This window comes from Convolutriloba macropyga, chromosome 2, assembly GCF_964194025.1.
Source record: "Convolutriloba macropyga chromosome 2, txConMacr16.3, whole genome shotgun sequence".
In the NCBI taxonomy this organism is placed as follows: Eukaryota; Metazoa; Xenacoelomorpha; order Acoela; family Convolutidae; genus Convolutriloba; species Convolutriloba macropyga.
Window position 1 is genome coordinate 46,051,353 of NC_134469.1, and position 13,420 is coordinate 46,064,772.

Genomic DNA, 13,420 nt, shown 5'->3' on the forward strand with positions numbered 1-13,420 from the left:
GCTATTAAATACCACATGAAAAAAAAATTCTTATTTTTTTGTCCGATGGAAGATTTTCAGACTTTCAATTCTTCAGAATATTTTTACGTCTACAATGAGAATGTCAAATATGACAAAAATCAAAAACTTATTTCCTTTTTTTGTGAAAAACCCGTGTCGAAGCCAGTAAAGTCACAACGAATTCTTTAGATTTTTTGTCACCAATTCTTTTTGCACCTTATTTTGACACCAATATTGTTATTCATGACCTGCAACTAACGATACCAGTCAACAATTAGACAATAAAAACAGAATTACAAAAATAAAATTTTATTGAAAAAATTGTTTTTAAAGTGATTTAAGCCATCAGCTATCTACTAATATCAAAATAACGGCTGCACAATTAATTTTTCTATAAAAAACCAATCAAATCTGTCATTACAACTAAAAAGACAAAGTAAAAATGACAGTTGAAGCCAAAATTTATAAAAATCAATTAAATTCTTCTAGAAAGTCGTGTCGAAGCCGTTAAAACAATTATCTATATCTTCAAGGATTTTGATATTGACCGTGGTGCGTTATTAAGAAAGCCAATAAGGCAGTATGTGAATTGTAAATAATGTGATAACGTGAAAAAACGAGAAAACGTGAAAAATGGGCAAATGCGTAAAAGAGAAAAAAAATGTGATATCTAGTAGCATCAAAGCCAGAAAACAAAAACTTAGGGCTGAAAACCACGAAGAAGATTAAATTTTATTTCTGTAGAAAGAAGATGCATTCTTTATTTGCTGACACTAAACTACAGGTTGACCAAATAAAGAAAAAAATGGGGCAAAAATTAACAAGCTATTAATTATTTAAATATCATTTTCTTATCAAATTCAAAACGGCCATAAGCCTTAAAGTAAAAAACTAGATAATATAGGCTGAAGCAGCTTAATAGGCCAATCAAACTCACCACTACTGAGTTTTGATTTGAAACATTCTTTTCTTTAATTATCATAAGAATAGATTTCTTTAAAAAAGACAGACTGATTACAATCCGAATTATTTTTGGATAGTAGCAGTCCAAGATTGGTTCAAAACTAGCCTTGCTAATAATTTTTGTCCCTCAGGAACGCTTAATTTTTTGAATGTTAGAGATATAGGTAATTAGTTTGTTAAAAAAAATAAAAACGATAGCTGCCTTTTTGATAATCAACGAGCAAATTTAGCAAAAAACGGCAGGCAAATTTTTAATTACAGAGCACACTCATTTGACTTTAAAGTAGTAATAAATCTTTAATGAGCCTTCAAGGGTTATATTAGTGGTTTTTAGATAAAAACTTCCGGCAAAATTATCCAAAGTTGACTGAAGAAGCTTATTTTCTACATTTTTTAAATGAAAAAGGCTAAATTTTGAAATACTAAGCCAAAATTTTGCCAAAAAATTTTTAAAAAGTCAGTCAACAATACTTTTTGGTCTCTAAAAAAATCAAAAACACTACTCCTAGAAATTTGAAGTCAAAGAGAAACGTACAAAATTCAATTAAATTCTTGGAGTTTCGAAAGCCTTTCGAAGCCTTTAAAACCACAAAATATACCATTAAAGGCTTTTATAAGTGCGACTGTGCCTTAATCTGAACGCCAACAATACAATATCTGAACTGTCAATAAGGTGATAATGTGACAAAACGAGAAAAAATGTAAAAATGGCTTTATGCCTAAACTTTAAAATTATTGTGAAATCTAGTTAAATCAAAGCTAGAAAACCATAACTTAGGGCGTAAAACCGCAAAACAGAAAAATTGCTGACACTAAGCTACAATATGACCAAATTAAGAGAAAACAGACGCAAAGCTCAATAAACAATTATTTAAATAAAAATCAAAATTTTATAAAGTTCAAAACGGCTATATGCTTTAAAGTAACAAACTAGATAAATTAGTCTGAAGCAGCATAATTGGCCAATCAAACTTGTCACTGATGGGTTTTGATTTGAAACGTTCTGTTCCTTAATTATTTTAAGACTAGATTTCTTTTAAAAAAGACAGAATGATTACAATCCGAAATGTTTATGGGTTGTAGCAGTCCAAGATTGTGTCAAAACCAGCCCCGCTAATGTTTTTTGTTCCTCAGGAACGCTTAATTTTTCGAATGTTATAGATATAGATAATCAGTTTGTTTAAAGAAATCAAAAACAAAAGCTGCATTTCTGTTAACCAACGAGTGAAGTTAGCAAAAAACGGCGAATATTTAATCACAGAGCACTCTCAATGGACGCTGAAAAAGTAATAGCCCCCGTTTCAGTTTAAAAGTATCATTTTAGTGTTTTTTGGGTGTTGACTTCCGGCAATTTTATTCGGATTGTACTAAGGAAGCTTATGCTTTGCCTTTTTTGATCAAAACAGGATAAATTTTGAAATACTTAGCACAAATTTTTGCCAAAAATTTAGATAAATTTGGTCAACAAAACTTTTTTGTCTGTAAAAATAAAATCAACAACACTCTTCTTAAAATTTGAAGTTGAAGACAAATGTAATAAGTTCAAAAACATTCTTGGAGAAAGGTGTTTTGAAGCAGTCAAAACCAGAATCTATGCCATTAAAGAACTTTAAAAGATCGATTGTGCCTTATTCTGAACGCAAATGATATATTATCTGAACTGTAAACAATGTGGTAATGTGAAAAAAACGACAAAAAATTGTAAAAATGGCTCAATGCCTAAATACTTAAAACAATTAAAATATAGTAGTATCAAAGCCAGAAAACCATTATTTAGGGCGTAAAACAACAATAAAGAGTCATTTTTAATTCAGTAAAAAGAAGAAGCATTTTTTCTTAGCTGACACTAAGCTACAATATGACCTAATTAAGAGAAAAATAGAAACAAAAATAAAAAAATCTTTATTTGTTTAAAATAATTTTTGTCTGAAATTGGAAACAACTATCAACTTTAAATTAAAAAATTATATAAATTAGGTCTAAAGCTGCCTAATAAGCCAATCGATGCTATTTCTAGTGAGCTTTGATTTGAAACGTTCTGTTCTTTAATTAATATAAAAACTGATTTTTTATAAAGACCAAATGATTACAATCCGAACTATTTTTTTGATTGTAACAGTCCAAAATTGGTTCAAAATTAGACCTGTTATTTATTTTTGTCCATTAGGAGCTATTAATTTTTCTAATGTTATCGTTTTAGATAATTTAGTTTGTCAAAAACAAAGAAGAACTGCTGCGTTTTTAATAATCAACAAAAAAAATTGGCAAAAAATGTCAGAACTTTAATCACAGAGCACTCTCAATGGAAGCTGAAGTAGTATTAGCTCGGTTTTGAGTTCACATGGATTATTTCAGTGTTTTTTGGTTGTGGACTTCCGGCAAATTTATTCAGATTGGACTAAGGAAGCTAATGCGCCATTTTTGATTTAAAAAGGCTGAATTTTGAAATACGTAGCCAAAATTGTTGCCAAAAAACTAATTTAAGTTAGTCAACAAATTTTTTTTGCCTGTAAAATTAAAATCAACAACACTATTCTCAAAATTTTGAATTCAAAGACAAATACAAAAAATTCAATTAGGTACTTCGAGAAAGGGGTTTCCGAGCCGTTAAAACTATAATCTATGCCTTTTAGGTCTTTTATGTGTTCGATTGTGCCCTTTTTGAACCACAATGGAGCAATAATTGAACTGTCAATAGTGTGGTAATGTGACAAAACGAGAAAATTAAACTTGAAAAATGTGTTAAGGCCTAAAAATTAAAAAAAAAAACATTTTGAAATCTAGTGTTATCAAAACCAGAAATTTATAATAAAGCATAAAGCCGCAAAAAGATAAATTTTTATTTCAGTAGAAAAAATGAAAGAAAAGTTTTCTTTTACTGCTGAAATTAAGCTACAATTTGAGCAGATTAGGAGAAAAGTAGTGGCAAAGTTCAATAGGCCAGTGTTTATTTAAAAATCAAAAGACCATAATCTTTCCAGTAAAGAAATTAAATGCATTAAAATGGACCTGCTTAGGAGGCCAACTGGACCTATCAACAGTGAGATTTGAAATGAATTGTTATTTTTTTAAAAAACATAATATAGATCGAATTTTTTTTAAGAGACCGACTGAATACAATCCGAATTATTACTGGGTTTTAACATTTCAAGATTGGACCAAAACCAGCTTTGCTATTGTTGATCATCCACTATGAAGATTCCGTTGTTTCGAACATTATAGATATAGGTAATTTTTTAGTTAAAAGATCAATATTAGACGCTGCATTTTTGATAGTCATTAAGCAAAGTTAGGAAAAAAGTTGACAAAATTTTAATTCCAGACTATTCTCATTGGAAGTGGAAGTAGGATTAGCTCCCTTTGCAGATTACAAAGATTGTTTTAGTTGTTTTTGGTTGTGAAAGTTTGGCAAACGCAATCAAAGTTTACTGAAGAAATTTATTTTGGATAAATTCTAATGAAAAAGTTTGAATTTTGAAATATTTAGCCAAAAACTTAGTCAAAAATTTTAAAACAAAACCGTCAGCATTACATTTTTCGGTTTTCACGAGCTAATTGAATTTTACTACTATTTTTTATATTTACATGTTTTAGGCAAAGTTCCTGAGAATGTGATTAAAAATAATGCAAATGGATCTAATATTCTTAAAATTTTAAACATCGGTCTTTTTTTTGGAAGACCGTCTGAAGACAATCCGAATTATTTCTGGACTGTAACAGTTCACGATTGGACCAAAACCGGCTTCTCTATGGTTGATCGTCCACCTAGAAGACTCAGCTGCTTCGAATATTGTAGATCTAGGTAATTTTTTTTAGCTAAAAGATCAAAATTAGATGCTGCATTGTTGATAATCATTAAGCAAAGTTAGGAAAAAAAGTTGGCAAAGTTTTAATTCCAGACTATTCTCAATGGAAGTAGAAGTAGGATTAGGTCCCGTTGTAGTTTACAAAGATTGTTTTAGTTGATTTTGGGTGTCTTAGTTTGGCAAATTTAATCAAAGTGGACTAAAGGAACCTATTTCGGATAATTTTTGATGAAAAATCTGAATTTTGAAATATTTAGCCAAAACTTTAGACAACAAATTTAAAAAAAGTAAACATTACATTTTTCGGTTTTTAGAAACTAATTGAACAGTACTATTATTTTCAATATTTACATGTTTTAGCAAAATCCCGGAAATGTGAATAAAGTAACGCAAATGGATCGAATATTCACAAAACTTTAAACAACGATTACTCGCTCTGGAAAACGAAATTCAATAAAAGCTTTTTATTTCCATATTCTACGCTGGACTGCTTTCTATGGATACCAATCACAATTCTCCACGATCAAAATATCGATCGGTCAATTTAGACTGAACAAGAAAACCATTTGAGTATATATTTCCTCCCCCCCCCCTCAAGAGGAGTCGGAAGAAATGTATATTTAAATCAAAAGAGCTGGTTTGAATGAATCTTTTCCAAGTTTTTAGACATAAACAGGTAATAGCTTCAAATCTATTAGATCGCGTAAATTCAAAATTCCCTCAAATATAACCAAACAAAAATCGTTTAAATCCCAAAAATTTTGATACCCAAAGAAAGTTTATTCCGATTTTTTTTTGCAAAAACTGAGAAAAAAATTGATTTTTTTGTTTTACCAGATCTTTTCATTTTTTCAAAGTTAATGTTAACTCACTTGTCCGTTTTTTACCAATAAAAGAAGTTTCCTAAATTCAGTATAAATATCAGCAAAAATTGTGCGCAACAGTTTGAAGTTTGAAAGTGTTGTGCGGTAAGTAAACATTCTTCTTAGTTTGAAGCACCATGAAAGTTTTGTTCCTAGAGTAATACATGTTAATAAAACTGATTAAAAAATTGTGCTTTAAGAATGAGTTCCACATCTATCAAATCACTGAAATGGCAGTATAGAATAAACTGGAATCGACAATTGCCCTGCACTAACTGAAATTATATCTCGATTTCATATTTCGAGTTTTATGATCTGAGGTTTGACACATTTCTGAAAACATTGTCTTATCAGTACTAATCAGATCGTATAGCTGCTGACCCACTTTTTGTCAGTTTTTAGACGGTTAAGAAAAGTTTTGTCGGATCTAACACAACAAAATCCTATAAGAGTTTACACTATAAGTTTTTTTGCTCCATATGTTCTTCCACAATAATAATTATGACTCATAGGAGTTTGTACAAAAAATTTCAACCGTAAAAAACTTCAAATCTGATTGGAACTGTTTTGGGACAGTTCGTTAGATGAAATAGCAGCATTCAAAAACTGCTCTTTGCAGCCCCTAGTGGACCACCAAAATAATCAGAATAGTTTTTTTCGAGCGTAAGATGATCTTTACATGTATAACTTCGATTTGCGACAAAGACTAATAAAAGTTAATTCATTTTTTGAGAACTATGTTAATTTTAGGACCTTCTGCTGTTGCCATTTTAACATCTAAATAATTTTAATTTCTTGAAAAAAATATGTCTCGTTGATTACATTACGAGCAATTTTTTGGACATATTAGGCACTTTTTAGGCAATTTTTTTTATTAGATCGTTCATGATAGCAACTTTTTTTTGAAAGAAGTGTTTTTTTTTCTCGCAAGTTCTCATAAGGCCGTACAAAATCTCATAATTTTTTGAGCGGTGTAAGCAATTCCAATATTAACTCCCGCACAATAACAGTTTGGAAAACCAAACAACTATTATCTTGTGATAACTGATTTGATTCATATTAAATCTTTCTTGATTTAAATTCACTCATATCGGATTTTTTTTGTAAGATCTGATAAGATTTTACAAAATAAAAGTTTTGATAGGACGTCCTTTGAAATCTTACAAGATAAAACTCGGGACTCATTGGGGATAACTAACTATACTCTAGTTTTCATTTTTGTTTCCACATCGTGAGCTTACTTTTCATTAAAAGGAGCTACCTAATAACATTTTAAAGCATTTTTGGATCAGCAGCTAAACGAGCGAGGTGATGTTGATTTTGGCGTCACTCACAAAGGTTATCAATGAGTTGCTTATTTTGGATGCTATAGGGATAATTTGCTCAGGTCAAATTTTGGTATAATCGGGAGGAGCGAATTGAAAGATTTACCCCCCCCCCCCCCCCCCCAGACGTCAACGCCATTTGCTGCTTCCCCGTTGGACTACTTTGACTTATACCCAGTGGTTGGGATATATGTTGTTTCCCTAAATCGAACGATACAACAAATTTACGTTTTTTGGAGGCCGTCATTTTACTGTCCAGCGCAGAAAGCACTGAATTATGCAAGTTTTAATTAATTAGATCCTTTTTTAAAAAAAGATTGAGCCATTTTTGTGTTAATTATGGCTCTTAAACCTGTTGTTCTACAAATAAAAAATTTGACTGGGCATTTTTGGTGAAAATATAAGTGAATATAGATGAGTAGAATGCTTCAGTATTGGTTTTGTAATTGTTCAGTACAGAAATAGTTTCAACTCCAGCGTATATTATGAAAACAGATCACTATTTGTTTAGATTGACTCTAAAATTAGTTTCAAGTACAAATGAGGGGTGGGGAGGGAGATTATGGGGAATTATGGAAATATATCGTTCCTCGTGGTGTCTGTCGATCCATGGTTCAGCAGTTGTAGTTGTGGGTGTTCCAGTGTAAGGTGTCCACTCTGTGCTGTAGATGGACTCAGTAAAACTCTCTGTGTATGGAGAACTCCAACTACTGGAACTGTGGTAGTCCCACGATGTGGAGTTTGAAGAAAAACTTTTTCAAGATTGATTTCAGTTGCACAAAATTTACTATTGGCTACGGAAAAATTGAGAATATCATGAACGGTTTTGCGTTTTTTTTCTGAGAAATCATGTGACGAAAGTATGACGTAGAAAAATAGTTAACAAGGCAAATCTTATCCAAACTTTGCTCCTCTGGAACAATCTTGTGACATATTTAACATAAAAACCTTCAAAACAGTTTACTTACTCTTAGTGAAAACTGTGTTGTATCACATCGTACAAGCAGCAGTAAGTTGCAACAATCAATGAAGTCTACTATTATTGGCTAGGGTATGCTAATACGAAAATTAGACTAATCAATTCCAAATTAGGTTCATCAATTTATCGCTGAATTATTAACCGAAGCAAAAAATTTAGCTAGAGAGCACAACAGCAAAATTAAGTATATTCAGAAAAAGGATTATTAAATTGAGTTGAAAAGGCAGAATGTCTTATATACATCACTAGATTAAATTTGCTATCCTTTTTGGAGCACATTTAGGCCTTTCACCTCCAAAAAAATAATCAAATATAAAAAAATAGAAGAACCTTATAGCGAGATTTCACTACGAACCAGCAACCCTACCAAATCAAGTGGACCATTTGGTTGGTTTTACTTCTTCAACTTAACAAAAACGTATCATAAGACACGTCAATTGGGCCTTCAGTGTGGGACATTGAACAACAGATCCGTAATACTAATTGTTAACAATATATTATATTAAATTATATTGTACCATTTTCAATGGTATTATCCTTAATCTCCATTAAATAACAACAACCGTAATTACGAGCAATTTGGTAGGGTGCGCTGGTTCGTAAGATGAAATATTTGGATTGACTTATAAATAGGCCCCTTTTGAGAAATTATAGATAAATACTAGATACAGTTTGCTATTCTTGATACAATAACGGCTGTTCTTTTGTTACTAACAACGAGAGTTTTGCACAACCCAGTTGGTTTCACTGGTTTTAAACTTGTCTGAATGTTACGTTTTTGAAGTGAACTTTTGTGAACTTTGTTATCAGCTATACTGTAGATTATCGTTTCTTTACTCAATACTCAATCAGTCTCCACAAATATTCATTGAGCTTGGATGATCTGCACTTTTTTGCGGTCAGGATATCAAAATAAACCCAAGTTCGAAATAGCAAAATCTCCAATAAACTTTTCAAAACAACTAACTTAGCTACTGTTTGGTAAAAATAAATTTCCATTTTGCTAATCTTTTAGAAAACATTGTCTCGATAATCAAAACATTAAATGTAACAAGAATGGCACTTTGCGCGTTTTCACTCAAATTGCTGTATAAAACAATTACTAAAAAAATGCAAGGCTTCCATAAAGCTAATATGAGAAAACGACTCGATAATTTACATTTTTATTCAGAAGGATAAATTGAGAATATCCAAGTTAATTTTTCCAATTAAGTCAATGTTAAGTTGTGCCGTACAATAACTAAATTCATTTCCAGAAACAAGATACAGCAACAAGTAATCAACTGCTCAAGGACTGGTATTCTTCAATACGCAAATTGTGTCAATTTTTATGAAAAAACAAAAATAAAGAGTTTCAAGCGATTTTTGGTAATTTTTCAAGCTGCTTTTTAACTGCTAGTCAAGTGGTTTTCCCTGTCAAAGATGAGACAAAGATGTTGACAGGACGTAAAAATTTTAAAAAGATAATCAACTTTTTAAATTTTCTCAAATCAAGTTAAAATATTTCTGAGAGTTTCCAGAATAGTTCTTTCTGTTTTCCCTCCTCTTTTCCACTCTGGGATTGGGACTTGCAGTGGTGGAGGTACTATGATTATTTATAAGAAAACTGATACAGCACTGTAAAAACGATACAAATACAGTTTTACGGTACAAACAAACCAAAAAACAAAGCAAGATAAATTAAATAGAAAATATTAGAGTTAAAAGATTATGGCTAAATTAAATATAATAAACACCATAGGATCGTATCCAAACGCTTGAAACTGTTAGGAGAAAGTTTACAGCTTTTGAAAAGAGAATCTCTACAAACAACTTCACTACATTTTTGAGGCTCTTCAAAGTTTCACAGTAGACAACAACAATGCCATTTTTGCTCATAAAGAGTTCCCACCCAAAGGAATAAGAAGTCAATTTAGTGTTTGAGCTCGTTTTGTTTTAAAACTTAGTTTTACAAATGGAAATCTGTTATTAAATCACAATGGGATTCCAAAGGGGATGTTCACCAGTTAATGGGAATTTCCAGCTGCCCAGTGGGACTAGAAGGAATTGTAAGTCCAACTTGCAGTCCTAGTTGTTTTAAAAAGTTTGTGTAAGTTTCTCGGCAGGATAACTGCAAACTATAGAGACGCTTTTTCTAAGCCTTATCTTTTTCCTGTGGATTCAAATAAATACTCTTTTAATACTTGTACAAACATGTTTCTAGATGTAGTTGAGGTTTGATTTAAGGAAACTCTTAGTTGAAAACAATTGCCATTAAATGAAAACATTACATCTTATAAAAGCAACAAATTTTTTCCCTTTTATTAGCTGATTATTAGCTAAATTGAAAGACAAAAAAGAGGGAAAGCAAGATTATGTTGAAAAGTTAGGCAAATTGATAGCAAAGATGAATAGTCAAAACACGGAAAAACTGGAGACGAGGTAAATCGTGAGAATTAATTTTCGGTAGCATCTAGTTTGCAGTCTTGGAACAATAGAGTGTGCATTAGAGCGGACATTTTACAGACCAATGAAGAGACCATGTATATGAACTTGATAAGATTAACATCGATCCTGATACAAACTCTTTCTTTGGAGTCAATGATTGGTCAAAGTGTTCTTTTATGGTCAATAAATGTCGAGTAGAACTTTTTTGTTCTATTCACTGTCTAGGTTGGTCAATTTTATGTCTATTTTATGCGTAGACAATTTTGGTAGAGGACGTTTTTTCATCTAATATAGACCTCGAAATTTATTTTTCAGAACCACAATCACGCAGATGTTTAGCAAAATTCACCATATTATCTGCACTGTCGGATAATTAGTTGCCTTCATTTTGAGTTATAAAAAAATCAGGAGGTTATTTCTCTCACTGTTTTAGTATTTTGATACTGAACAAACTGTCTGAATTTTTTCCTAGATGTAGAAATTGAAATAACTACTTCAAGCCCAACTATCTCAAATCCTACTAATATATTCACAGAAAAAACTTCAAGCCCAACTACTTCAAGCCCAACTATCTCAAATCCTACTAATTTGTTCACAGAAAAAACTTCAAGCCCAACTACTTCAAGCCCAACTATCTCAAATCCTACTAATTTATTCAGAGAAAAAACTTCGGTGGATTGATTAAAATTTATACCAATTGCAGCGAGGAAATTGTGTTTATGTTTGACACTAATGTAAAAAGAGTTTTTTGCAGGTATTCACCTTCAGATTTAGTTCGGATAAGAATAGAAATCAATCTAAGATAACAACAAGGACGACAAGAAGGAGGAAGACATACAGATATTCAATGTTTAGAAAAATTAAAAAATTGTATCCGTCTGAACAAAAATATTGTAACTCCAAAAAATATTTGCCGTCTCCAAAAAATTGTATCTCCGAAAAATATTTGCTGTCTGAAGAAATTGAAAAGAGTTCTTCAGGCGGAAATAATTGAAGTTTCTACTAATTGTTTCGCAAAAACATTTTGATGTTGTGAAGGTATAATATTGATTTTAATCTAACCAAATAGCAGACGGGAAAATTTTTATTACTGACATTAAAAAGTGTTCACTGCAGGGATTCACCTTCAGATTTGATTAAATTGTTCAGCAATTAAGTTATCACTTTTTGAAATCATCGAAAAAATTGAGACAAGAAAAAAGAAAGATTTTTAATCAGAGCTTGCTGATAAAACTGTTAAAATCTGGTAAAATTGCCCAATTCAGTTAGCAACTGAAATTCATTTTTCTTGATTAGGATGCAGGGAAAACTTTTGCAGCCTATATGAAAGTCAACAAATATATTAGAGCTGAATAACGCAATTTCAGATGAAGAAACGAATTGTACTACCGCAAAATAAATATTTTTTTTTCAGAAATCATTATGACAAGAACAATTAGCAGAAAACAAAAACACCATAAATTATGGAAAACTCGTGGTTGACTCCATCAATTATGGAAAATTATGGAAAACTCGAGCCGATCAAAAACACGTATGGTTTGCAACCGTTTTTTCCTTGAAACACCCATCAAAAACTACCATTTCTTGAGTTTTTCCAGACAAAGCTTCAACTGGGGCAACCAACGTGCGTGTACAGGCGCTTATACGCACTTTGGTTGTCCAGTTAAAGTTTTGCCGGGAAAAACTCAAGAAAAAGTAGTTTTTGATGGGTGTTTCAATGAAAAAAAAAACGGTTGCAAAAACCGTACGTTTCTTTGATCGGCTTGAGCGCTTTGATGAATTTTTCGACATAGGGAGTAATAGTTTTTGAGTACTTTTGTATTGAGCTCACCATTTGTGAGAATTATGAGATCATCACTTCTGACCGTTTTTTTCAGGAGAAAACCGTTTTTGAGCGTGTTTATTTAGGAAAGGACCGTTTCTGAGCGTTTCTTAAACGTAAGAAATGAACGTTTTCTAACCGTTTCTTTTAGGAGCTAGCCATTTTTAACCGTTTTGTAGAAGCTAATTGTGTTAAATCTTTATATTTTTAGGATATAAGCATTTTCACCCCCACTGATATATCTTAGAGGACAACCGTTTTTGAGCATTTTTTAAGTAAATGACCGTTTTTGATCGTTCTTTAAACCTAAAAAGTGACGGTTATCGACCGCTATTTTTCAACGTCGAGTCTTGATTCATTGGAATCGGTCTTGAATGGATGGAAAGATTTTGGCAACTTTTTACAGAGAATTGTTGGAGTGCAAAACTGATGACAACTGAGAGAATTGTTGACAAATGAGAAAGTATTTTTTCGTAGAGCAGCTAGATCATTTTTTTTCAAAACTTTATAAGCGAGAGAAACTCCTACGTCGGTTCATAACTAATTTGAGTAAATCCTTGATGGGGTTGAAACACTTCTGACATTTTATACAGAGAATTTTTTGAGCGGAAAACTTGACAACCAGGCGGGTTTTTTTTTTTCTTAAAGCAGCTAGATCAAAAATGTGTTCTGTTTTAACAATTAATGGGATGGGGAGGCACCTAGATCTGCAACCTAAATCAATAGAATAAGTCCTTGATTGGGTTGAACTTACATCTTTTTTTCACAATTTGGAGGTGGAGATATTTGGTAAATTCAGCAATTGTTTTTTTGTAAGATTTGCGATTTGTAGTGCTGGTTTTTTCAACGCTCTCGACGCATTCACCACTGTTCTTACTTCTTTGTGGCATTACTATTTTAGCCCGGGTTTCATAATCCGCAATCTGAACAGGGAACTTTGCGGGCGTTGAAATCAAACATAAAACATTCAAAAACGTGCAAAATGACAGATTTCTAAACAAACTATCAGGAACGACAGTTTCCAAAAAGGCGTCAAAAGGGATAGTATTCTACTAGATTGACCAAAAATGGTCATCTTCTAATTTTTCCGAGCAAAAAAGATCGAAAAGAATCAAAAACGATTGTTTCTTAAAATTACCGGTCAAAAACGTTCAAAACCGATCAAAAACGATTATTTCCTACATAATTTTGACCATTTTTGTTTGGTCTGGTCAACAGGTTTACCCATCGAAATT

At 31.7% G+C, this 13,420-nt stretch overlaps 1 protein-coding gene across 1 annotated transcript in view; it reads left to right on the forward strand.

Moving 5' to 3' along the window:
* The window catches only part of LOC142335311 (uncharacterized), a 101,221-nt gene extending 94,600 nt beyond the window's left edge, over positions 1 to 6,621 (forward strand). Inside the window, exon 4 of the mRNA XM_075383758.1 lies at positions 5,130 to 6,621. Within this exon, the coding sequence (XP_075239873.1) occupies positions 5,130 to 5,189 (60 nt within the window). The 3' untranslated portion in view covers positions 5,190 to 6,621. The remainder of the gene's footprint in view (positions 1 to 5,129) is intronic.
* The last annotated feature ends 6,799 nt before the right edge of the window (positions 6,622 to 13,420 follow it).